This window comes from Pezoporus flaviventris, unplaced genomic scaffold (genome assembly GCF_033815535.1).
Source record: "Pezoporus flaviventris isolate CSIRO_AGI_PZ_B2104156 unplaced genomic scaffold, CSIRO_AGI_Pfla_v1 ptg000030l, whole genome shotgun sequence".
NCBI classification, from domain to species: Eukaryota; Metazoa; Chordata; class Aves; order Psittaciformes; family Psittacidae; genus Pezoporus; species Pezoporus flaviventris.
The window spans coordinates 13,129,707-13,156,998 of NW_026892578.1; the positions used below are offsets into that span (position 1 = coordinate 13,129,707).

The 27,292-nt window shown below is 37.4% G+C and overlaps 1 protein-coding gene across 4 annotated transcripts in view; it reads left to right on the forward strand.

Moving 5' to 3' along the window:
- The window catches only part of GLRA2 (glycine receptor alpha 2), a 124,332-nt gene that overhangs the window by 21,693 nt on the left and 75,347 nt on the right, over positions 1–27,292 (forward strand). For all 4 annotated transcript variants that reach the window (XM_061459960.1, XM_061459961.1, XM_061459963.1 and 1 more), the window contains 4 exons: positions 5,787–6,010; positions 18,492–18,574; positions 19,873–20,010; positions 22,665–22,879. In XM_061459960.1, the coding sequence (XP_061315944.1) occupies positions 5,787–6,010; positions 18,492–18,574; positions 19,873–20,010; positions 22,665–22,879 (660 nt within the window). The remainder of the gene's footprint in view (positions 1–5,786; positions 6,011–18,491; positions 18,575–19,872; positions 20,011–22,664; positions 22,880–27,292) is intronic.

Sequence of the window (27,292 nt, forward strand, 5' to 3'; positions counted from 1 at the left end):
AGAGTGATTTTTGATGGCTTTCTTATAATAATGTGATAAACCCATAATAATTATCAGGTATTCATATACAGGAAGAATGTTAAATCCATTCCAGAAAGAGCCTGGTTACAAATTCCATTTCGACTGAACTATTCAAGTCACTGCTACCACAAAAAAAATTAACCTTCATTGAAATTTTGCAAGACTTCTTCTCATTATTTCAGGTGGCTATAGAAAACTATGGGCACTTCTGAAGAACTGCAATGTAGTTTTCCAACTGCTTTCCAGGCATTGCTACACAGAATCCAGGTCTTTCTGTATTTGCTGAAGCCAGAGGCAATAAAGATGCTTAGCATCCTGTAGGATTGAGTTCTTGGTAGCTAAAAATGAATTTGTTACACAAAAGGACTTAAGATATACCAAATAAATATTTTTTCATAAAAATTGGATAGCTACTGCCTTGCGATCTTTGCATTACAAAGGAAGAACAGAGATTTAGCCCAACAGAAATATTTAATTTAATATTCAAATACTTCATTTAAATTCAATTGTAATTCATGCCATCATTTTAGAAAGTGATGCTTAAGGAATGTCCCAAATATTTTTACATAAACCCCCCTAAGATGTTATTTAATGTTTTCTAGAGATAAAGTAAAATTTATATGTAGGGCAGGTTGATTTGTTAAATAGTGTGGGAAAGGCTCTTCTATAAATGACAAGCTATAACATACAAAGCCATAAAATAAACTATTAAGTTAAACTTTAGCCTGTGTATCTGTAGTATTTTAAAAACACTTTAAATGAAAACTAAAATCAAGTTAAAAAATACAGGAAAAAAACATATTTTGATGTAACATAATTATCAACTTCCTTAATTTTCTTTTTTTTTAACCTTTTTTTAATATATATTTAAAGGATTCTGAGAAGATAGCTAGGCATGTAGCCTTTTTTACCCAGCCACATCTGTTTATCCTAGTGTGCAGAGGCATTAGCATAGTGTTAAGTAGCAAAAAAACCTGCACGTCACTAGCTTTACAAGATGGCATTCAATGAAAATATTTGCACGACCTAATGCTGATTGCATTAATTAGACTCCTTCATTGCTTTGATTAAATCCCCTCATTGCATTTTACCTTCTATCAAATATGTTAATGTGCACCTTTCCAATGTTCATTAACACATTTCTGCTGAAAACAGCCAAACATTCAAGTAGATGAAAACAAAGAAATTGGCTTTCTTATTTTGCTTTGTCCATAATATCTGCAAAACTATGGAAAGATTTCTCTTAGATGCTGTTCAATGGTTTGATATTGATTTTCTTAATGCTGTCACCTCTTTAACGACTAGTGCCATCACTTTTAGGATGTTTTAAAACTGCTCTGAGAGGCACACATCAATTACTGTTCCATCTACTTTGCCTTTCTGAAATAGACATAATCATGTGGTAAAAATGTTGTCATCCCTTGTGATCAGTACTGAGTTTTGTTTGACTCCTAGGATTAATTTTTCCCTATAAAGTGCTCTTGATGGTTTTGACATAAAACCAAACGATTCATTTAAAACCCTGGATTGTAAATTCAATAGAGACACTCCTTTCTCAGAGGACAGGAATGCTTAGTGAAACCATGCATATGTACCGAAGGGACATGAGAACATGGATGATCTGCAGCAGCTCATTAGAAACTTGGGAGATGAAAACTTGTTTAGAGAAGCTTTCAGTAGGAGAAATGAACATGGAAAACAGGATTACAGTCTCAGACCTACTAAATTCAGTAAGCCAGGTTCTCAGTAACATTAACAGGAGTAGCTTCTGTTTTCTGAATAGGACAGACACCATCATGAAATTCATCCCTCTGTGAGAGGCCAGCAGAGCTCTTATGTCCAGCATATTCTTCTAAAAGCTAAAACATTTAATTCAGAAATAAAACAGATTTTGTGCTGATTCTCTCCAAATGGATGAATCCCACAGAGTATTCACAAGTTTTGTTCCCAAAGATCTAGGGAAACAAAATGCAAATGTATTAGACTTTCTGCACTATAATGCACATATGGGGCAGTAGCACAATTGATTTTGTTTTTCTCCAAAAGAAATGGCTTCTTCCATATTGGAATGGTATATATTATACCAAAATAAAAATAGTAAAGAAGAAGATGAGTCAAGATGTAATTGTTGGAAATATTCTTCGTTGATTTATTTAAGCCCTAACTAGCAGAGAAAGGTGAAAAGGCATTCCTGAGTAAGTTCACTGAATAAATCAGTTATGCCAGTAAACTCTGTATCCATTTTTGGAAGCATTCACACATGCAGTATTCAGCAGAAAATTCACTGTACAGCATGACTGCAGCTGAGTATCAAAGATGAGTAATCCACATTGGGCTGGGCGGAGTCCCAAAGAATTCAGATGTTCAATGCTGCTAATGACCAGGAATTTTAGCTATCAGCTGTAGGAGAAACTAAGAGCAGTTTGTACATCGACAAGCTAATTGTTAATTACAGAAATTATTAACTGTGAGGACTTTATTATTGTTGTTATGCCCTATAATCAGTGACTGACACTACGCAGCAGGTTCGCTGTTGGGGTAAATGCATCAAACTCTAGTTGTGTTTTGAGTAATTTTGTTAGCAGAAAAAAAATGCCATTCCTTTGTTTTAAAAGCTTGGTTGTGTCTGAATGTATATTATCTTTCCAGTAGAAAAAACATAACTGCAAATGAGCTTGTTACATGTGGATTAATTCACATGTATAGTTTTAATTGCGTAAGAAACTTCCACTGAAGCCATTGGGGACACCTTGCATGCTTAGGTACATAGGTAACCAAGTGATCTTCTGTAACATCTTCTGAGCCTTAAAATAGGTCATTAAACCACTATTTTTCAGTTAGCATTCATATTTAGGATTTAGAAAGAGAGAGAGCAGTCTCTTTGGCAAGACCTTCCTATCCATGGAAGGACAGCTAAAGTCTGCTGCTTTCGTCAGACATCAGTCTCAAAGCCTGAGAGATCAATGCTATTGGCAGGGGGCTAAGATGGAAGGAAGGCTAAGATCAGTTCAGAGACAGAAAGTGGTTGCTGAAAGACCATTTTTATCTAGAGTCCTGTAACACAAACAGTATATTTGTAGATTGAGTGCCTAAATCTTCAGATAAATCTACTAAAACTAATCAGATGGCTATTTCTTCAGTATGTAACTATTACTCCCATCTTATGGCTTGACAACAGACAAAAACTGTTTATCTGAGTTGCCTTGAGCTATGTTGCAAACTGATTGAATCTTTTGGTCCACACTCCTCGTTCAGAGCAGCAGTGCTGTCAGAAAGAATTTGTGGAGCAGGTGTACTCATAGTTGTGTAGGTGTGCATTACTACAGTCCACCCACTTTTACCCTCAGGAGCTTGCAAAATACACACTGTAGTCTGCCTGAGCTCTATGTTGTGAGAGTTTTCTCAGGACAATTTTTCTTCAGAAGATAGTTACAAAGTTAGCACAGGAAAAGTAAATCCAAAATTCTGCACATGACTAAGTCTGACTGTGTAAACACACATCCTTCCCAAGTGGTTATACCGCAAGAACAGGAGAAAAAAGTAATTGCAGTTTTGTGCTGTACCTGTTATATTTCCATTTTTCTTTCTTATTAAATTATCTATACATATATATGTATGCAAAGCCTATCAGACATAAACACAATTTTCAGTGCTGTTATGCTTCTAACAACAAAACTTACAGTGGGAAAGCTTTTCTGAGTTTGTCAGTGTGATGGCTCTGATGTATTTATGAAGATACATACTAGAAAAGATAGCATAATCCTTTCAAAATTATTTATGCTTTTGGTATAATATATATCATCATACACAAATTCTTCATTGAATAAGGATTCTTCAGACTCTTTTCCGTTATCTAAATCACAAACCACTGAAGTTCATTAAAATATTTATTTTTAGGTATTTCTAAACAATTTACTAATTTGACTTGTTTATGATTTCTATGTCATGGGGGGAAAAGCCCTCTGCTTTCCATAGGCTTCATTATATATCTTATTTCAAAGAAAAAAGAAGGCAGTTGCACAACTAGTTGTAGCAATTTTATTCTATCAGCACTTGCTCATGACAGCTCCTGCCTTCTTTTCTGCAGAATGAAAATCCAGTGCTTTCCTGGATTTATAACTAAAACTGTCTCATTAAACTTATAAGACACGCTCAGCTTCTATGATGAAAACACAAGGGAAAGTATGATTAGGGTTAGTGTATCCTCACAAGTCCTCATCCTGTATGAAACAACACCAGCATAAAAAGTACAGTGGCTTGTGAAAAACAGATACAAGCTTTTTTAAGTATCTTGAGTACATGTGCTGTTCTTGAGACCCCTCTCAGGACTGTCTTGCTTTGATTAGTAGACACTTCTGTTTTGACTCACATCTACACAACAGCAAAAAGAAAATGACAAAGCAAGAAAAAAAAGAACATGGTTCCCAGTGAGATTGTAGAGCATCATCCCAACGGGTTAGAAAACTTCATCAATCTGGATGTCAGAATCAACCTCTTAGGGAAGCAGTACACCTTGTCACAAATGTACTGAACTAAAGATAGGAAGTGCTCAAGCCTGGAGAGGCTTGCTCACAGGGTCTGGATATTGGGCAAACTGCTTTCTGCAGCTCTAATCTGGGTGAGAATATTTATCTACTCTTCATAGATGATAAGTTCTTTAGACTATGCAGGTCAGTGGCCTAAATAAGCCCAAGTCAGCTCATACATTTTCCAAGTCAAAGCATAATGCTGCCGTATTAATGTACTGCACCTTACCATAAAGTAAATCCTGAATGTGAGGGTCTTTACAGTTGGCAGAATTATTTGATAAAATATTCTTTCAGATTACATTATTGCTATAAATATTATGAAATATTTTCCCTTCAAAGGAAGAATAGATGTATTTCTAAGAGGGTACTCACAAGCAAGTGAAATGTAGTAATTTCAGGTAAAAATTTTATAATAATAAGGAAAGATGGGGGAGATGAAGCTATTATTTGCTGACTTTGGAATTTCAGGATAAGGAGAATACGCATTAGCATCTTCCCATTCCCTCCAGAGAGTCTAGACCCTAAAAGCTCCTTTCACAATCCCCTTTAAAATAGTCAGTTCTTGACACAATGTTAATGTCAATTCTAAATGAACCTCTAAGTAATTGCTGCCTTTCCCAATTTTGACTAGCAGACCACACAGCAGAAGAATGAAATTAGAATAATTTCAATGGGATGCAGAGAGGGAGGAGTGAATGAAGTAACATCCAGAGAAAAGCATACAGTAGATAAAAAAAGGATACAAACAGTAAATAAGTAGTGCTGATCTAATTTATTCTATACAAATCTGGCTTCACTTGAATTAGCAACTATTCATGAGTACATTAGAAATAACTGATTTACATTTTGGAAGTAATTTATTTAAATTACTAGTTTTTATAGAATATTTGTTGAAATTGTATATATCTAGCTGCAATGCTTTTTGACTTTCTAAGTACCTCTGAGTTAACCCATCACATTGGAAAAAGGTTTATATTTAATATTTGAGGTTGCAATTAATACTTTTTTCATCATTGAAGTAATTTTGATTTGGAAAATGTGCCAGTTGTGTGTGTTTGGTTCAACACAGCTTTTAGACTGCTTTATTTTCAAATGAGATCTCTTATGTTCAAAGGATAACATAAATGTTTTCTGTAACACTGGTACTGTAGTAAGTCTAACAGCATAAAGAAAGCTAAAGTGGGCTCCAAGTTTCGATAAGTGGCTTAGTAACCTTTTCACATGGAATTTCTGTAGGACTACAGAGTGAATATATTTTTGAGACAACAGTGGAATGACTCACGCCTGGCTTACAGCGAATATCCTGATGATTCCCTGGATTTGGATCCCTCTATGTTGGACTCTATTTGGAAGCCAGACTTATTCTTTGCTAATGAGAAGGGAGCAAACTTCCATGATGTCACAACAGACAACAAGTTGCTGAGGATTTCTAAGACTGGAAAAGTGCTGTACAGCATCAGGTAAACCAGTTAATTTTTTATCTTTTTTTCTGTTCATCTGCTTTTTTCTCCTCACTCCCTGTTTTTCTGCAGGTAACTATACTCACAGAACATAATGGACATATTTAATCTTTTATTGTCCCATGTGTACAGCTGAAATGAGACTTAATAATAACAGGGTAGAAAGAAAATTTGCCTGTGTTCCTTTGCTCAGCTTTTACTTTTCACAAGAGTCTGTAAGTGGCACAGCAGTACTTCTTAGTCTTGTTGGAAACCTGAGGCTGTCTAAAACTTTAATGGCATGCCTCAGTAATTCCCATTAACGTTAGCTCAAGTCACTCCTCGTACAAAGAGAGGAAATCAACTCCTCTGTAGTTTGTGTGTTGCAATTTAAAAGTAAAGGGGAATACTATTTTAAGTGACGGCTGAACAGCTTAAGTAAAAGACGTGCTTGAAATGAAATAAACTTGACATGCAAGTCAGTGGGTAATCAGATGTATCTATTCACATTTTAAAAAGGCTGGAATTACAGAAAGCATTTTTAATACTGAGTTCTTTGAAGTGTGTGCCATGTGACTGGATTTAGGCTGAATTAATAAACACTGACAAAACATGATTTGATATGACCTGATGAAACAGGACATACGCAGAGAATCAGAATTACACAGGCATAAACAGCAGCAAATAATACGCAGGATTTATTTAACATTCAGCTTACTGTGCACTGTTAATTGTTTAATATAGGTAGTCAAAGATGCAAAACACTGTATTATAGTTGTTAACAATTGTTTTTTTAAAAAAAGTAATTACTGTGTTTTATTTGTTCCTGAGAGTGCTTTTCAGCTTTTGCCTTCTTTGCATTATAGAAAGTAAACATGATAGTATTCATTTAACAGATTGTTTAGTTAATTTACTCCTCTGTAAGGCAGATTAGTTTAGAAGGCAGTTGTTTCTGACTAGGCATTCTGTTTGTCACTTGCATTTTCATTAAGGAATTATTATTGATCTAGGGTCAGGACAGCTCGTTCTTTAGGATGATAAATAAATAGATTATAATGTGGCACTTCCTCTGTTTGCATAATTCTTGTGGAAATTCCTTGGTAAGACCCCAGTAACATTTGTATCAAGTAGGGTAGAAAGGAAATGTTTATTGTGCAAGATTTGAAATCGGTGTACCTGAACAGTTTGAGAAAAATAATAGGATACAAGGATGGAACTAGCACAGGCAGAATGATAAATATGTTGTCCTTATGAATATTTCTTGTTTCACTCTGGGAAAGAAATGAATGCATCTGTTTGTTTGAGTGACATCAGACATCATCTTATTGCAGGCAACAGTGCAGTTGGGTGCTATTCTGAATGCAGACAGATAATTTTCCTGACATTAGTCCATGAGGGAAAAATAATATTTTGTGCTGTCATATCACATTTGTAAAAATCCGACACCTAAACACAAATTAATGTGAAGCAGAGTAAGCAGGATTTCAATGGAGTACTAAGCAAAACCCATTGTTTCTCGTTTGTATTGCACAGCAGTAACAGAGGTTTACCTGGCATCTCTAACATGACATATAATTTTTTTAGTACATTCCAGGGTATAGAAGCTTGAAGTCAGATGTCTTTGTTCTCTAGATACCGGGCAAGATACATCCATGTATTGCCACTTTTAGTTGTGCTATGCAGAAACAAACAAGAACATTTTAGTGACTGGTTTCAGTACATAGAAAACGTAGTAGTATTTTCACTACTGCACCAACAGCATTTCACCTGACATCATTATACTTAACACTTGGCATTTAGTGTGTTCTAAATGTTTAAAGCACTTCACAAACATGCCTGAGAAGTAGTGGCGTAGGCTATTTTGTCATACTCCTAAATTTAATCAAATCAAGGTGAAGTTAATCTCATGCAAATATATACTGCTCTCTGCATAAAATGAGTTTAGAACCGCTCCTAGTAATTAGTGGGTAAGAAGCAAGTTGTGTGCATTATATGACAATGGTATTCCTTTATATACTGCACTGAAAACATAGAAACACAGAATCATGGAATGGTTTGGGTTGGAAGGGACCTTTAAAGATCATCGATTTCCAACCCCACTCCCATGGGCAAGAACAGCTTCCACTACACCAGGCTGTTCAATGCTCCATGCAATCTAGCCCTCAACAACATGGAAATATGCTACACAAGAGGCAAAACTGGCTTATGCTGTTAAATGCCCTCAGAGCCAATCCGGCCCTTTCTGAAAAGAACGTGGAAAGTCACCTGGAACTAGATCTTATGGTGTACAATACAGGCGCTCAGATAAGGCATGGAAGGGCCAGTGAGGCTCTGTAGACTGTGTTACCCCTACTGCAGTGGCTGGCTCTGGGAATTATCTACCCTGTGGTAAGCATGAGGCTCTTTGTCCTTCTGTCAGTGAGAGATAAACCATACTGCATTTGCTGGTGATGGTAGGCAAGACGTAGATTTCCATCATAGTTTGCCTTATCATAATTATAATGTTCATGCTTGCAGACTCCTAGATCTATATTTAATTTTCTGGGAGTTGTTCATGGTTGATGTATTCACCTATGAATCATGTAAGTTTAGGAGTCCAAGCCTATTTTTAGATGCTTCATGCTCAAATGACTACCTTTGTTTTGATCTCAGATAGCATGCTATATATGCTATATAAAGCTCCAGACTCTATATCTGGATAACTGGTCTAAACCTTTGGGTACTGCAGGGAGAACTAGATTCTTGTGGAGGGAATCGAGCACTACTCAATACCACAAATACATGCTATTGACACTAGAGATGCACCAACAGCTCTTAGAGGTGCACACATTTTAAGAAGTCAGCAGTTTCAGAGAAGTTACATTCAGCAAATAACTGCACTTTAGTCAAGATGAGTCTCAGCTGCACTCTTTGAGTTGCAAACCAGTTAAATAGCTATAACTTTAATTTTAGAGCCCTCTGCAGAGAGCAGTCAACAAGAGGGTTTTGTTATAGCAGTATTCAATAAAATTAGCTGGTGAATATTTTGTGTGTTGAAAAAGCAATGAGAGTCAAAATCAAAACCTACACAATATTACCCCTTAGACGCTTGTGACTCATCTTCTCCCAATCCTTGAATGATCTCCAAAATCCAATAAATTGGATTTTGCAGGGGGTCATGCACTCAGAAAGAGTGGCAGTGCTGTTCATGATACCGATAATCCTGTTCCTGGCACTCACATTTTGTGTGACACCTGGATTTTGCACCATATACACTGCTGAACTGATTTTGTGTTCCAGGGGTAAGGATCGTATCTTCTCTGGCCCATTACAAACACCTGGGGCATGAAGAAAATATTAAATAACCTCTGGGTTCTCTCCAAGCCACCCATGTGTGCTACCTGATTCCCACAAACTCATTTCAGGCTGCCAGACCACTTAGAATATTAGCATCTGCTAAAAAGCTTATTTTAACAAAGTGATAGAAAGTGGAACGATTTTATTTAAGGTTTGGGTGGGTTTTTTTCAGCATTAATTGCCCCCCTCTCCTTTTAACATTTTCAGTGCATCTCAGCCATATGAACTTGATGCAGAAGGTGATACAACTCAACTGTAACACTGATCCATGGCATTGAACCTAGAATATATTGGTCAGGAAGCATGAAGGGGCTCTTATTTTTTTTTTTTATTTTTTTTTTTTTACACCTGCTGCTCCAGAAAACTCTCCCGATTGCCTGATGATGGTATAGGGCTGTGCTCTGAAACACAGCAACTATGTGCTTAGCCAGAAAGAGTTACAAAGCAGATTACCCCATATTTTTAACGTGTTTTTTGCACAAAGATTTTAGAATGTCTTGCTTAATTGACAAAAGAGCCACTTGGAATTCTAGGGAGGAGATCTGTTCAAATTCACAAATTGCATTTCTCCTCCCATTTTTATTATTCCTGTCCAAAGAGCAATGAAATACCTAGGAAGAATTTCCTTAAGTCTTTCAAAATACCTGTTTTGTTGTCTTTGTTTATCTTCACAGTGCCAGAAATGTTACAGCTACGTAGACAAACAGTTCTTTGTGGCTTCAACTCTTGACCGAGATTTAATTGTTAGATGTTATTATGGATGAAGGCAGAGTGTCTGCTGGAGAGCAGTACTGTGTGGTTAGGGCACCACAAAAAAAAAGGGAAATTCAAGCTATTAGATGGCTCTCTATTTGTGCAGCTGTTCTGGGGTGATTACTAGCCCCCCCATTTGGCAACAAGTAGCTGGCAGGATGAGTTGGCACATACAAAAGCCCTTGCCTGCTTATGTAACCAAAGAGAAGTATCTGTGAAAACAGCACATTTATTTGCAGTACCATCTCCCATGCTAGCTTCCTTACTCAGGAGTTTCCAAAATCAGCTCTTCCTAGTGTGGCCCTACTGCTGAGTGACATAGCAGAGTCAACTCTCCCCTGCACCCCCACCACACCACACACCATTTTGGATTTTATTACAAGTTACAATTATCATGTCTCTCACTAAATCATCAGAAGTAATCTATAGTATGTTTTAAATTCAGCTTTTCTGCGTGAAACTTCTGTGTACTGTAGTCTACTCTGTAATTGTGTTCTTTGCACTATAGGAAAGAAATACAAAGCAGCGTAAGGAAACACATGGGTAACTGTGCTAGTCCCTCTGCAACAGACTATTCATAGGGCAAAAAGTCCACTATCCTTCTGAAATATTTTGTTTTTAAATAAGATCAGATCTTATTTTTTTGGTCAGGCATGGGTTTTCAAAAGCAATTTCTAGGCCAAGATCTTATCAGCATTATGATACTGAAGCTCCATTTACACCTGATGAGACAGTGTGTGAATCACCCATGGCACAGCACAGTCTAGCCTAACAGAGTGGTAAGATATGTTATGTTCTGCAGCTTTGTGTGCATCCTGCGCTTTAATTTGAAGACATCAATTTTATTTTACAATATAATGCTGGGATTTAAGGGAATTTGGACTTTACTAGCAGCATTGTCTTTCCATGCGACAGATAAGCAGAGGAGGGAGCAGAGAGACTGTTATCATGATTGACATGATTGCTTATTATGTAGGAAACCCTCTCTCTGACCCCACACAATCATATTTCTTACCTCAGCTCCTATCAGAATAATACTGGTACTGACAAGGTGAGGATTTTCCCTTAGAAGTTAATAAAAATCACCACAGGAACATTTTCATAGAAAATTATTTAGTTTTCCAGTTTGCAACACTGTCCCATGCTCTCTGTCCTGACAACTTTCCAAAAGCATACAATGCCTTCATATACCTCAAACTAAATTTTCCACATTTAAAACAAGCCAATACATTGAAAAACAATCAATGCAGGAATGCTAACTGAAATAGAGCACATATCTAAAGAAGTTTTGAGTTTGACAGCTATATTGTAGGCAGAAGTCCTATAGACATTATATAAATAGTGCTAGAATCAGTAAACTTTATTAAACTGCACAATATTACTGAGATAACGGTGACTTCTCAAATTATGGCTGCATGCTATGTGAATCCAGTGAATTTGAAAGATTTATGTTCTCATGGGCATGATTACAATAATAACAATAGTTTCAGAGGCTAAATTATTGCAGCCTTTTGTGGGACATGCAACCACTCTCATTATGGCTGACCCAATGTCCTTGGATTATAATTGTCCACTTTTCACCTATCCTTTTTCTTTCTTTCTTGCCCTTATTCCTGCTGCTCATTCTATCCCAATTTCCTTTCACTTTAGGGTCTTTTAATTACATAGCCTCAGATTCTTCTTATATTTTGGGATGGTTTCCTAACACTACTTGCTTTCTCATTCACTCCCAATCTACAAATTCAGTCTGAGGATTTAGACCTGGGTTTCCAATACTCTTATTTTTCTGTTGTATCTAAGGTATCTTTTTTGCACAACAAATAATAAAAACTACTAAGTAAATAATGAGGCCTGATATGGGTACTTTGCCATGCAACTGCAGGAAAAGAAGATAAAAATGACAGAGGGGAAAGGAGAGATGAAATACTGTTCTTCATGGAAAGGAAACAGGCGGTTACAGAATGTAACTGTTACATGAAATCACACTTGAATATAATTTCATAGATTTGCTTGAGCAATAATTGGAAAATCATTTGCTGGCAGCTCATGCACTGGCATTGTGCATCTACAGACAGTGATTGCATTACAACGAGAAGTGGGATGCCTGTAATGAGAAATCCAGCACCCTGTTCCATGCCAGCTCCTGTGTTGTTAAGCAGTACATGAAGCAAAGCAAAGCACTGGAAGGAGCAAGAACATGCTTATAAAGAGCAGTACCTGAAACTCCAGCCTACATCTCACATTTTGCCATAGCAAAGAAGGCTCCACATCTCTAAGCTCAGCTTCAGCCCATTCCCACCTGACAGAAATGAAGCTGCAGAACATGATAAATATTAGGGAGTAATTGCAGGACTCAAAAAAAAAAAAAATAAATAAAAAGAGCAGACAGTTTGACTGTTCCATTTAACAGGACAAACCCAGTAGAATGTGAAAATTACTGGAATTGACATTCAAAATGATGACTCAGGTGCCTGAAAAAATAGAGATGGACTACAAAATGAAAAGCCCTTTAAAAGAAGAATGTCACTGGGATTTTATACTTTTTGTTTTTTCAGCCTTCTGATATATGAACAGTGTGTGTACCCTTCTTGCAGGCACAAATCACCCAAGAGAGGGGGCTGGGAGGAATAAAAGGAGATTTTAGTTTCTCCACCCTGTTTCAGAGCCACTAGCCTGAATGGCATTTGCTCCTGCATCGTGTAATGCTGTCATGGTTGCTGTGCAACTCCATCTCCCCTGCCAGTTTAATGGGGAACTTTGTTTGTGCTTAGGTAGTATTTCAATGTTATTTGAGCAGCTCTGAGGATCAGGAATTTAATCTTCCAAAGAAAAATGTACCACTAAAAATACTTTTACCTACATTGTCAGCTTGGAGCTTTCAGAAAAATACTAGATATCTTGCAATTTATGATAGCATCTATAGAATTGGCAATATGGGAAAGAAAAAAATAAATCCCACTTGTCTCACTAAATCCAACACTATGGGCTTAGCACAGGTATAAGACTTTTCACTAAAATGGCTCAAAGCCAAAGTTAGCAGTGACTGTGCCCATACTATATGTGTTATGGCAGTTGCAGCATAAAATCCTAGACTGTGAAGTCTCCTGTCCCAACAGCTGAGGTGCAGATGGGCGTAGCGTGAAAGAATGAAGGGATAAGAAAAGAAACAAAAATGTTATTTTTGGTACCATGCCCACATTTGTTGCTTTTCATGCTTGTGAAGAGATAATCATGTATTTTTAGGAGACGAAAGGGACTTGTACTCTTATCTCCAAGACTGTTTAAATTCCCAACAGTGTTTCTTTATTTAATAAGGCTGGCCCCAGTTGTCATTAGAAAAAACTCTATGAGGAGGCTGTTGTTCTGAAGCCCACGCACAAATCACCAGTCTTTCAGGATAATTAATGAAAATTATATTCCCCTGTTTTCAGATACCTCATATTGTAATCCATGGAGCTTTTCTCTTGTGGGATCAGTGTTCTGTCCTGGGGCAAGTTTATTGCTTAGATCAAGGGAAGTTTTGAGTGAGCTGCAACACATCAGGCTAAGGAGTGACAGCTGTTTGTAAAGAGGTGTATTAGAATACAGTTTACCGGTTGCTGCAGATCAGGCAATATGTCAGATCCCAGTTAAAATTAGGTATTCTCTTAAGTTTATATATTAAAAAAAAAAAAATCCTTGGATTATGTAATGTGTAAATCCAAATCCCTAAGGATTTAACACAATACTAGCAGTTCCCTACTTCAGTTCTGTGTTGCAGACCATTCACAAGCAGTCTGTATGTGTAGAACTCTGAAGCAGTTTTGTAGTATTGTAAGATTATCACAGAAGTGGTATGATGGTGAGCAGCATCAGTATTCAAAACCCTCAAGCGAAAGAATGAGATTGGAGATCATCTTGAGAGTAATCCGTTTACAAATATTTTACCCCTATTGATTTTTAATTTTTTTTTTTTTTTGTGTGTGTGTGTGTGTATGTGTGTATTAAAGGACCTTACCCTCTGCTGATGGTGCTGCTTTGGGGATTAGGTGTCAAACAGCAGACTGGTCTCAGAGGCTTAATACTCTGAAGAGAGATGGGAAAAGGAAGGGGAAAGAGTAGAGGACAGGCTAGGATGAAAAGGAAAGAGGCTGGGCTCTGGGTTATGTAGGTGTCAGATGGGACAGAGGCAGGGGAGATGGGCAGACATAGGAGAAGGCGGGGAAAGTATCCCCAGGGCCAGAGAAAGGACAGGACAAGGGCAGGAATGGGTAAAGTATAAATATAGGAAGCATAGTATCTCGGCCCCTGAGCTGAGCTTAGGAATTGATTGCACTGCAAGTAAATACCTCTGAGCTCCCTGAGCTGCATGTGTGTCAGCTCCCTTCACTGGCTTTCCTTTGCAGGACAATGGCTGGCAATGGCAGCTACATTTAGGGCAGCGGTAGCACCTGTGCTGAGCTATGCTGCTGGCCCATCTGAGGGCATGTCTACTCCCACCTGGACAAAACACTGACTTTGCAAAACAGCGTGTTCAGGTGTTAAAGATCACCAGCATAAGGGTTTCTGATTAATAACATGTTGTCAAGCTATTTATTTTTCCCCCACAGGATAGCTTAGTCTGGTTTCTATGACAAAAGAAGCTACAGCATGCAGGACTTCTGCCTTCCTGCCTGCAGAAGCAGGAAATACAGATCTCTGTATGATGCTGTAAGGGGGTTTCTGAGGTAGCCAGAAATAAAAGATGTTGAGCTGGGCTCAGAAGAGAGACAGGTCCAAATCTGAGTGATTTCTCTGGACACCAGAGAATGAAAAGTGAAACCAGAGAATGAAAGGAGAGTGTGTGGGTAAGTGAGGATGATGAATGAGATACCGACTGAAGAAATCCAGCAGTGCACAGCGCACTTAGAAAGCATTTGAAGTATCAACAAATACTGCTCAGAAGGTCTTTCATGTATGAGGGAATCCTCAGGAAGAGGGTCCAAACTTGAAGAGATGCAATACTGCCCTGGTGTAATTTGATTAGAGCCCTGCCTCTGCCACAGCATTGCTCAGTAAAATTACTGATTTTTTTTTTTAATTATTTTTTGTCACAGCGCTAGCTAATTGTTAATTCCTTGTTTTCTGGCTCTGATTCTGCATTTTTTTCTATTCATACTCTATTTGCACTGTTCAAAGGCTTGATTCTTCCTGACTGTGGGGTAGGTGAGGGAGCAGGGAAGGAAAGAAGAGAGTAACTTTACCTCTCCTCACAGGTGTCTTGCTGACCCAGGCATTGTGCCTGAAGTGCTGGGAAGCTGGAGACAAGATTCTCTCCTGCTCTCTCATCACTTATCTACTCAGATGGAAAATAGAACATGCCTAGCTCCAGAACTCTCTGTGAGTGACCTGTGTGAACTGAGCCTGGCTAATAGTGGGTAAAGGGTGCTTAGGTAGCTGAAGAGAGAATCAAGTCCTTGGTCAGCTACTTCTCCTTTTGGCTGTACAGATTGCCATAAAACACTTCCCATCAGTGTCTTATGGTGCTGTGCCACCAAATGTGTTGTTTATGCGTCTCAAACGCTTTGGTGGCAGGGTGCCTGAAAAATAAAATAATTGTTCTCTAGCAATTTATTCTATTTTATTAATGATTGTTCATCAATGTAATTGCCAGTTAAACTTGCACTTTGCAACAAAACTCCAGGAGTACTTCTTGAATTTGCTGAGTGTGAGATGTTCACTTTGCTGAAATGTATTCTGCCAATGACACTGATACTATAGGCAATGTGGGTTGCTGTATCTACCTAACACTTTACATTGCTGATCCTGTTTCTTCATTAATGTAAATATACAAGTAGTGTATGGCACCTGGGTTTGGAAATAGTTGCAGGATCATGTTTTTACTGGAAAAGTCAACTGCTATAAATTGATCCACCACCATGGCTTCAGTGGAGCTACTACAGACTCCAACAGCTGAACATTTAGGGTGTAGTAATCTTGTAGAAAAGTGATTAATCTGTGGACAATACCAGGCTGTAAGCCTTGGTTCAACAGTTGCATTACCCCTACTAAAAGGGACTATGACTACAGAGGCAAAGATGTTAACTGTGAATGGCTTCTCTGCTAAGATGAGCAAGTAGAGGTAAAGCTATAAGGGCATGATTTCTTGAATAGAAATTATGTTCCTTTTGTCAGGGTGAACAGTGTCTTTGAGTGAATTGAGTCTTTGAAACAGACACACAGTTGGTTAGGAAGAGAAAGAAGAGGTGTTAGTCTCTGTGCAAACCTATATAGTCAGCATTTTCTCAGCTCACCTCCAGAAGACAGTTTTTCTCTGTGAGGCTTGAAAGCTGCAACTGGATGTATTAACTTTCTCATTAGTTATATTATTAGTTCCTATATTAGACTAAGATGAGACCCACCCACCCATGTATGTAGTCAACCCTCCAGATTATATGAGGTTCTTGGGGAGTAGAAGGGTGGAAGGAAACAAAGTCAGTATGCAGCCCACAGCTGACAGTGAGTAAATCGGAGGGGTGGATAGGCCATGCCTACTTCAGTAAAAAATGTAAAAAAATATGTATTTAGAAAAGCTGCATTTGTGTAAAGACATGTTTGAAATGAATATAAAAGATCTAAGCCATAATTAGGTGGTGACAGAAAAGAAGGAAGAGAGTTTGACGTAGCAACATTTCAGGGGAAAAGGCAGAAGCAGTCTTTTGTTAATGCTGGGGATTAGCAAACTAATTAGCTCAATCTTCAATGTAGGAAATTACCTAATACAAATGACACTACTTAACATTTGCAGGGCACTTAAAATACTTAAATGAGTAAAGGGCAGACTTCCAATGATGTTTATGTATCTACTAGATGTACTTTTATCTTTAGATGGTGAATTTTTTCTCAATGCTTATGGTATTTGCTCCCAAAGGTTAAATGGGAGTTTATTTACTATGGTGGTGTTGAGAGGATGACTGGGGGATTTTATTCATCTCAGTGCACTTCACTGCCACAGACCACTCAAAAGATCTCTAATTTTCTGATATTACCATCTTCTATGTCAAAGACTGTGTCAAGAGCAAAATATTATGACTTTCTCTAGGTATCCCACTAGTAGGCAAAAGCAGTGATGTTGAATGTCATTTTTGATCAGGTTGAGACCATTTTGATCTCTGTTACCCAATCATCTTCTTGTCATAGTGATTTGATGGCAGGACATTAGGGCTATAAAAACCCAATCAGGCCATCCCTAAAGAGTCACATGACAAAGAAATAAACTGGAAGAACCTGAATCAACTATATGTAGTGAGAAGCACAAAACCACTAGGGGAGACAGAACTTAGTGAACTATTTCTCCATAGAGATCACATTTGTCTGTGGGACAACATATTTTCAGAGTTAGCAGCTAGCCTGTGGGTTCACTGGCACTATTAAAAAATTGTTCTCATTGTACTGTGTCAGCATTTCGGTGTACATTCAAATCAGAAAATTTAGTTCTCATCTTTTTATTTATTTGCTTTCTTTGTGTCAAGATGGCTTTATATACTGAAGTTTATCTGGAATAAAAATTTATTCTTTTTATATTTGAACCAAAATCTTAACAATTCTGTTTTTCAAAGCAGTCAGTTGTTTGTAATGATATCATCCAGTATCTTGGTTTGTTAAAAATGGTTTCCTCTCCCCATATAAAAAATAAAAGAAATAAATCAGAGAAGAAATCTTGAAACAGATTTCAATCAAATGTGGAAAATTAAATTAAAAAAAAAAGGGGGGGGGGTAGAAAGATACATTAAGAATGTTCTTATCTAAGTGAAATTAGCCTTTATCTGGGACAAAACAACTGAACTACTAAGAGAGAAATTTAGTTTGTATGATAATGTTCCTTTAGGCTTACTTTCTTCTATCTGCACTCTTTAAATGCTATGTGATTCTTGCTTCTACTGTATGATTTTTTTCTTTCTTTTAATTGCTAAGCAGTAAGAATGAAGTGCTGGAAATAGATCTCATACACAACGAAAGCACTCTCTGTTGCAAAAACCCATACTTGTTTTCTTCCTTTGCTTTTCCAAAACAAAGCTTAAAAGTGTGTGTCCCGTGATGAGACATTTTAGCTTTTGCATTATTTGGGTTCAGTAATGCACATCAAACATTCACTGGTACATTAGTGGAGAGTGTTTCTTACTATCCTGATGTTGTCTTCTCTGTCTCTGTTCTGCTCAGCTGTCACAGCCAGTGAGTGCCCAGTTTGCTCACACATTCTGTCTTCACAGTTCTCACATCCCTAAAATTTTAGAGGGGAGAGTGAGCCCAGTCTCTGAGTTGTTAAGATTTGTTTTTTATCCTTTAAACTCTAAATATGGGACTTCGGATAAAATCTATAGATTTCTAACAAAAGCTTCTTTTTCTTTTCTTTCTTTTTTCTTTTTTTCTCCCCCCCCCCCCCCCCCCATTTTAGGCTTACTTTAACCTTATCCTGTCCCATGGACTTGAAGAATTTTCCTATGGATGTACAAACATGTACAATGCAGCTAGAGAGCTGTGAGTGTCCAACTGCTTTTTCTGTTAAGAATGAGATTTTACCTTCACATTTGGTGGTTAGATAGTATCTACAATATTGTATTTATGTGGTGAAACTCAATATTCCTATTTTGTAAGGGAAAATCATGGAGGAACAGTGATTTAACTGTCCATGAATGTGTCATGCAGGTCCCTTGTCTCTGTGCTGTTCCTGTTCTCTTCCCTTTCTGCCTCCTTGGGCACTTCACCTCACTTCCAGCAATAACCACAACAATGCTGTGCAGGAGAAATTTTTAAATCTTGGGAAAGTAAAAGCAATTAGTACACAGTCAGGGATTAGTACACATGTCTGATTGAGACATGCTATAGTCTTTTGAAAAATGAAAGCAACATACCTAATAAAGCAGAAGTCTTATTAGTATATTTATGCTGGTAAGCTAAACATGGCAAAGGCACGGACTTGGGTACTAGCATGCACCCATTCGTACCATGTAGCTGTCAGCACAAACTGTGGCACCATTTCAACCTGTACCAGGTAACAGACAAAACCAGGGGCAGCTCAGATAACAGCACGCAATAGCAATCGTTCCCAATAGTCAGTAGGTGCCAGGTCACCTTGGGTTTTTTGGAGAGGGGAGAATAGGTTTAGCTGTATGGATATTAGCTGTAGGCTACCACCTGCCTTTGTGCCCAGAGAATTATAGATTTATAGAATGGTTAGGGTTGGAAAGGACCTTAAGATCACCTACTTCCAACCCTCCGACATGGGCAGGGAGGCATGCTAGACTATGTTGCCCAAGGCCCTGATTTACCCATAAAGATGTAGCCATTGCAGTCAAAAAGATTCTTGTGTGAATCAAAGCCTCTCTTTTCCCTTCACACCTCTCACTGGTTAGCTCACAGGTTTATAAAAGCTGCTGTTTTCTTTTCAGCAAAGGCAGTTTAGAAGCCTTTGTTTTGTTGGTGCATACCAACTCCATCATCAAAGATGATGAAAATAAAGCAAATAAATAAAGCAGGCTGACATGTAAGCACAGAGAAATGTCATTTCAGTTGTAAACGGTATCTTTGATGGGCCAGCAAAATTACTTTTTAGTGGCAAACTAGGGCAGTATTTCAGAATGCTGCTACTTGTGCTACAGAATAATAGCGCAGTAATAGTAACTGGCAAGTAACAGCAGTAACACCGCTGTTAACCTGACAGTTTAAAAATATAACACGTATTGCAATAAAACACATGCTTCTTGGACATAATAATATTTGTTTTTGATGTTTTCCAGTCAGCTAACATCTAACAAACTCTAATTTCTTTATTGTAGTTGGCTACACTATGAATGATCTGATATTTGAGTGGCTAAGCGATGGACCTGTGCAAGTTGCAGAAGGTTTAACCTTGCCACAGTTTATTTTGAAAGAAGATAAAGAACTTGGTTATTGCACAAAACATTACAACACTGGTAAGCATTATACTATGTTTGTTCTTTTTTCTACAATCACCTTAATGGTATTTTGTGTCAATTGACAAAGGAAAAAGAGGTAAAACAAAAAAAAATTGAAATCAAAAGTCTTTTCAGCCACACTTATTTTTTACATCTAAAAAAAAAAGAAGAAATATTCTCCCTTTTGATTTTGTGTTTAAAAGATTTTGTTTCCAAATTTTCTTTAATTTCATTGAAGGTATTTTAGTATACATATTCTAATATTCTTAAAATCAGTAAGGAATTTAAGGTCTTAAAAAATAATAAAAAATCTAGCTGTCTTAATTTCCTTAAAATGGAACAATTTAACAAAGTGAATCTTTTCTTAAATATTGATTCATCACTTTTAAAGTACTGATTTTTTCTGAACTTGATATTTTTCTCCAGCATATCAAATTGCCAGTGAGGAAAAATATAAAATTTTCACCAGCTTTTATGTGTGGTCTAATTTATGAGGCATAGTATTTGAAAGGACAATGCTTTCATTGCTGATATGAATATTGTACAGGCATGGGAAATTAAATGTTTGTTTACTACTCCAGTGTTTTTCTCATATTTGCTGTTTTGAAGTCTCAAATGCTGTGTTTTCTGTCTTTAGCTTTACAGAGAAGACAGAACTCTGTTAAAATTTTGATCTAGCTGCTTGGAGTTATTTAATGGGGACAGCACTTAGAGAACAGTTTGCTGGGTGCTTGCTGGGATTAAATATAATCCCTCTCATCTAAAATAGCTTTTTCATGATTTCATCATAAGAGTGAATCCAGTTGCATCAAATACATTTGTTTTGCTGACTGAAATAATACAGCATGAGAGGTTCTGCTTCTGCCAAAAATAAAGTCACATTAATTTCTTATGAATAGACAGGTACTGTTTTTCATTTTTATAAATGCAGCTTTGCATTTTGGGGCCCAAAGTGCCAAGGAAAGAAAACTTCACGATTACACAGTCTAAGACCTGTGGAAAGGGGGACTGCTGTGACTTCTCATACTTAGAGGGGATAATCAAGAGTAAATTCCAATAAGTATATATAAAACATAAATTATTTCCCACCGTATGACTCAAACTCTGAATAACAGAGTTCATCTTCTTTTCTAACTACTTTGCAGGGACAAATACTGAAAGTAAGGGAGAAGGGAGATCACAGGCAATAGCTTCCTTATATATCTAGGAAGACTCCCCACAATGGATAAAAAAAGCTTCCATTATATGTAATAAAACAAAATAAACGTGTAGGTATCAGAAGTTGAAAGTGTGTAGTTTGGCAAGGGGAACTGACAAGCAGTATTCAAGCAAAAAAAATTTTGCTTAGAGGCACCCACATTCTGCCTTCTCTGTAGTGTGCTCCTTCAGATTTGGTGTGAAATTAAAATGTGAATAAAAGCTGTACTATTTAGCTTTGTCCTGCTTACACTGTCCAGGTTGTGCCCCAGGAATCTGGAGAGCATTCAGCAGGTAGGGCTTCTTTCATGCCATGGCCACCTCACTCCTCTGGAGTCCCCTTGGGGGGACAGGATCAGTTATTATCCATGTCTCAGAGTCTGCCTTTAGAGTCACAGGTCCAGCCACTCATTTCAGAGCTTCTGTCCTGCCAGAAGGTACTATTCAGTTCTTCTCCCCTGCTTTCTTTGTCAAGCAGCCTCTGCATTGTCCTTTGTGCCAACTCTCACACGCTGCCATTCAGCTTTCTAGACTAGCAGAAAAATATGTGTACATCACAAAAGGAGGAAAAAATAGCTCATTTCTCCCGAAAGGATGAATGAGAAACAAGGCATCTTTATGCATTTGACCAACCAGCACAAGAGAGGTCCTCTGAAACCATAAGCATGAAACCTCAGGAGTGACAGTATTTATCATACTTGGTGTAGTCTGCCTCAAATGACAGCCTTCACAGTACCTAACCCACAGTAATTCGTAGAAAAGTCATGGTGACTGCATCAGTAGATGTTGCAGCTCAGGGCTATGCATCCCCCACTGAACAACTAGCTCTGCTGTCAGGCAATCCTAAACTTCCATCCTCTGCTACCCCTGTGGAGCAGCTATCTGTTTGAAGAATCACTCCCCTCCCACAAAGAGATTGTTGTGGGTTCCTGGAATTAGACTATTGACAAAATTCAAAGTAGGTCTTGAGTTGATTCTGCTGCAAAATGTTATCCACAGATACAGGCAAATGACATGACCAGAATGAGAAGGTGTGTGATATATCATAGGGCTGTAAGACTAGCAGTTTTTAAATTTTTTTTTTTTTTAAATACATTTTCTTAATCTCATGTCATTAAAATAGGAAAATGCCGTCTCCTTTTAGGACTAAACATATTTGACTAAAATAGAATCTCACTGAAATCTGAGAAAAAAAACACAAAAAAACATTACATTTTCTGGAACATATATATTCTGGAGGTGAAACTGCTGTGCTAATATTTGTTTTCTCAGTTAATGTGAAGAACTGGGTACAGCTTACTTCAAAGGTCCCATGCGTCCCCTAGGCTAGTGTGAAACAAATGGCTGACTTGCAATTGTGTATCAGGACCTGGTTATACTCTTAGATTAGGAAACAGGCCATGCACCTGACTTATGTTTGTAAAATGAGATAAAAATGTGCAAAAAGCATTTATGAAAGTAATTTCATGTTCTAGGAAAGTTTACATGCATTGAAGTCAAGTTTCATTTGGAGCGTCAGATGGGATACTATTTAATCCAGATGTACATTCCTAGCCTGCTGATTGTCATTTTGTCCTGGGTTTCTTTCTGGATCAACATGGATGCTGCTCCAGCTAGAGTCGCACTGGGTATCACTACAGTTTTGACAATGACCACGCAAAGCTCAGGATCAAGAGCTTCCCTCCCAAAAGTAAGGAAATAATTTCACACCACCAATTTGTTACTAGCAAGAAGTATTTGTACTACTCTTTAAGTTTCTCAAAGATCTGTGTAAATTTGCATCTGATAAGGATACATGAGAAAGTGGTAACAATGTGATGTTAAACTTGCAGTCCTCTTGCATTTGGATTCAGGCAGGTTTCTGCTGGTTTGTGGGACGGCTAGAGGATTCAACCGTATGGATTTTTAGAGTTTCTGCTGATTCTGAGACTCAGTTTTCAGTATGTCAAAGCCAGATTTTCTGAAGTATTTGGGTACCTAACTGGATTTCTGAAAGTGCTTTCATTCTGTTTGACTGGGTACTTTATAAACTCTGGTCTTTTCTAGAATGTTAGACTTCATGATAAATTGGTGTTTCTAGATGTGGCACTTGGTTCAACGTATATATAAACATACATAAAAGACAGGTATATATAAAACACACACACATATACGTATATAACACATGTATACACCTAGAAGGTTTCTCTGGAGAATCTTTTCAGTGAGGAACTGCTGATGTCTTTGCTTCATGTCAGAATTTGTCCACGTTCTCATTCAAGTGTTGTCTGCAGACCTTTATCTTTTCTATGCACAAAAATACACTCACTAAAATTTTGTGTTATTTTTTTTTAATCCAGGCCAGATGCTGTAGATGGTTTTACAGATTACAAATTGGATTCTGTGTTTAGTCACGCTGACAGCTCTTTTCAGCATAGGCACAGCCTGAATGCTTCTGCTGATAGTAGTCCCAGCAGAATTTCATGTGCATGCCTAGGTTTTACAGTTTTCAGGGATAGAGCTCAAAGGTAGGTCAGTTTACAATAGTCTAAGGAGTCATGAGATATAGTCTCTCTTTACAGAAGTCCAGCATCACATGGATTGGGATCACAGCAGCAATGAAAAGCACAGATTTTTGAGTGTTTGTATAGAACATGATCCATTCCAAAAAGCATGTTGTATTTTGTGCTACTTTATCCTCAGAATCACATTTAGTCACATTCCAAATACTGTGATTTGTTCAAGTGGAGTGTGTATATATATATATAGATATAGATATATATATAGGGCAACTTCAAAAACTGCACAGATTGCGTTACTCTTTTGTTGGTAATGAGAAGATATCACTTAAAAATCTGGTGACTAAAACAGTTGATTCAGCTTCACTTGTTCACTTGGAGATATGTATAATTTTCCATGCAAACTGAAAGTCTTTTGTATATTAACTTCACATCCATTTCAAATGGATAATTTCTTAAACATTTTTTTCAGACAATTCAGTCAATATTGCGAAGTGAACACTATGAAAAGAAAGTCAACAAAGAGATAATGTTGGCAAGGAGCATACAGACTCTGTACATAGAAAATTTAAAGTCAATGAACACTGTGTCTAGGTGGTACTGCATGAATCCATGTGTTATATTTCAAGTTTCTTCCAAATTAACTGGAATTAGAGATGGTACAATCACGTTAGTGGAGATTTCTATCCACATTTCCAACTGGGCAAACATAAGCTGCCAAGAAGCTCTGCAGTGTTAGCATGCCCAAAATGCTGATGCTTTAGAAATACTTTTTGTCATATGCCTTTGATCCAGCTGAAATGTTTTTTGCTTTTGTATTCTGCCTTGTTTGAGCAGAAAAGTATTTGCTGGATAATTTTCTGGGCTTTTGCTAAGTAGAAGAAGTGGTCATATCCAGAATTTGTTGATTGTGTCTATTTGAATAGTGGAGAGTTTCTCCTCCAGCCTCAGGAATAAATACATTTTCACAGCAGCTATCAGAGAACAGTGATGCTCTGACCCTACTCCATCTTCTCCTTTCTTATTGTGTTCTTTTGCCAGAAGATAAGCACTAAGGGAAAGTACCTCACCAGGTAGCCCAACACCTTATTTCTGTCAGGCCACATCCGATTGTTGCAATTTCATTGTGTAACTCAGCTCAGCTGTACTTTAGTTTTATTCTCTATATAAGTGAACTAACATGCATGGGGAATTTTGAAGGTTCTGACTCCTGCCTTGGATGACACAGGTGCCCAAAGAAACATGGGACTGACCAAAATAAAAGTGCTTCAAAATGGGCTTTGTGTGCAAACACATCCCACCATCAGTATCTGATTCCTTACACAAAGCAGAAAGTTTTTGTTGTTGCAGGCACATAGCTATTTTAAAACCTCTTCTGTAACTTACTACCAAAATCTGTCCAGCTGAAATGCATTTAGAGATAAAAATAAAAACTGAATCAAATCACTGTTAAGTCCCCAAATGGGTCTTTAAAAGTAATGGTTTTTTTTAAGTCCTTCTACATACTGCTATGACACGGGAAGTTAGGCTGTCGATAAAACATCCATTTAAAAATTGCTCCAAGCATGAATTCTAACAGAATAAGATATGACAGGTTTATTTTTGCGAGACTACTGAAAGAGATGCAACCTTGCTTTCTGAAAGCAATAAAGCAACCTACATTTGAATATAAAAGTTCTATTTTCCCCCATCCTTCTTTTTGTCCTGTTCTTAACAACACACATCTATACAACTTAACTTTACAATTTACCTTCAGTTTCATACTGCCACATGCTAAGAGCTTCTTCTCATTCTTCTCTATTTTAGCAGCTCTTTACCACGCACACACAAGCAAAAAAAAAAAAAATAAATCAAATCATTAATCATTAAAATTCACCACTTTAAAAGGAACCTAAAAAAAACACAGAAGAACTGTGATAAGATTACTGGTCAGATATTCTGTCTGTTTCCAAGTTACTATATAAATGATTAAAGTGTTACTGTTCAGAAGTAATTACATACATATTGTTCTCAACCCTGGTACAGGATTACATGACAGAGTTCTGTTTACTTAGAACTGCTCTTTTCTGTATTAATAACCAATATTCATTGTTATACACAGATTTCATAATGACATTAAGCACTCTGGTGTCAAAAATTAAGCATAAGATTGAGACTACTAAAAAGAAAAAAATTAAAGAAAAGGAAAGAATGCAATTAATTCCAACTGAGGTTCATGTTTGCTGCACATAAGGGAAACACCTAGAAAGCCTCTTCTAAATTAAGTGCAATTATATTTCTTTGGTAAATTCTGTAGTATTTCTGTAGAATTATTATCTTTGGAGTGTTTTAAAATTCTGGGTAAGAATAGAGGGTTATATTCCAATGTAAGCAACACAGTGATAAAAAAATATACTTTTTTTTTCCTTATTCTTCCACAAAGTTGATTTCTTTGTTATAAAAGGTGAGAATAAACCATGAGAGAGGTTATATCCCAGAAAAGCTAATACTGTTCTCTAGTGCCTGTTTCAGAAAGCAGAAAGGTTCTCTTCCTCTACAGTTTTAACATAAGCTGAGAAATACTGCATCCTGCTTCCTTCATGGAGACGAAGTAATGATTTTCTGTATAGGGAGTATCTGCAAAAAAGTACTCACCAGGATGTTAAAATCTATTACAGTGATGAAATTATTTTGTGTTTGTTACAGAAGCATAGTGAGGGGTCCTGTAACCAGAGTTACCCTTACTGGTTGTGTTAGGAGGTGGTGAGGAACTCATCCAGAAAGCTGGGCTTGAATACCTTCTCTGCAGTTCAGCTAATCCATTGCTGGGATGCCCAAGAATGGTGATCCAAAATAGCAGGGTTTCTATGATCAGTTCCCCTTCCCACACATTCATATGTGTACATCTTACCCACATCTGATATTCTGTGTCTGGATTCCTCTGGTTTTATTATCATTTTCCCCTTAGGGTCTTTGACTAGATAAATGTTTATGCACCCAGCTACACCAGAAACTCTTGCCGATCAGCCAGCTGAGCAGAAATCCTGGTTGTCAGCTGGGTCATCAGTGTGGCCACACACTGCAAGGAAAACCTCATGAAACCCTGAGCTTTCTGTGTGAGCTCCAAATATGAACCAGGGAGCCTGCTTGCAGCTAGGGTCTGTGGGACTTCACCTATGCAGAGAAACTCTACGGCACACAAATCAGGAATCTGATGTAACCTACCATACACCCATGCAATACACACTTAGATCCAACGCCTTCTGGAAGTATCAGACCCACAGCACAAAAATGGCAGTATGTATTAATCAAAATACAGATTAAGGCATGTCTGAGCATCATGGGAGACATGGAGACATAGAATATGCCTTCATGTATTTTACAGTCCCAGCTGTATATAAGCTGGGGGAATAAAGGGAAGGATATCAATGTGCAATAGTGCAGAACGGTTGAGAAGTGTTAGAAAAGAATTCTTCAGAGAATCAAATGACCATTCACTTGTTATTCTATTTATTTTTATACATCTTCCCTTATGTTGAATCAACAGAATCAAAAGTTTTCAAGCACTTTCAAATGAAGCATTTGAAATAATAATGAGTTCTCTATTGTGCTGCTAACTGGGTATT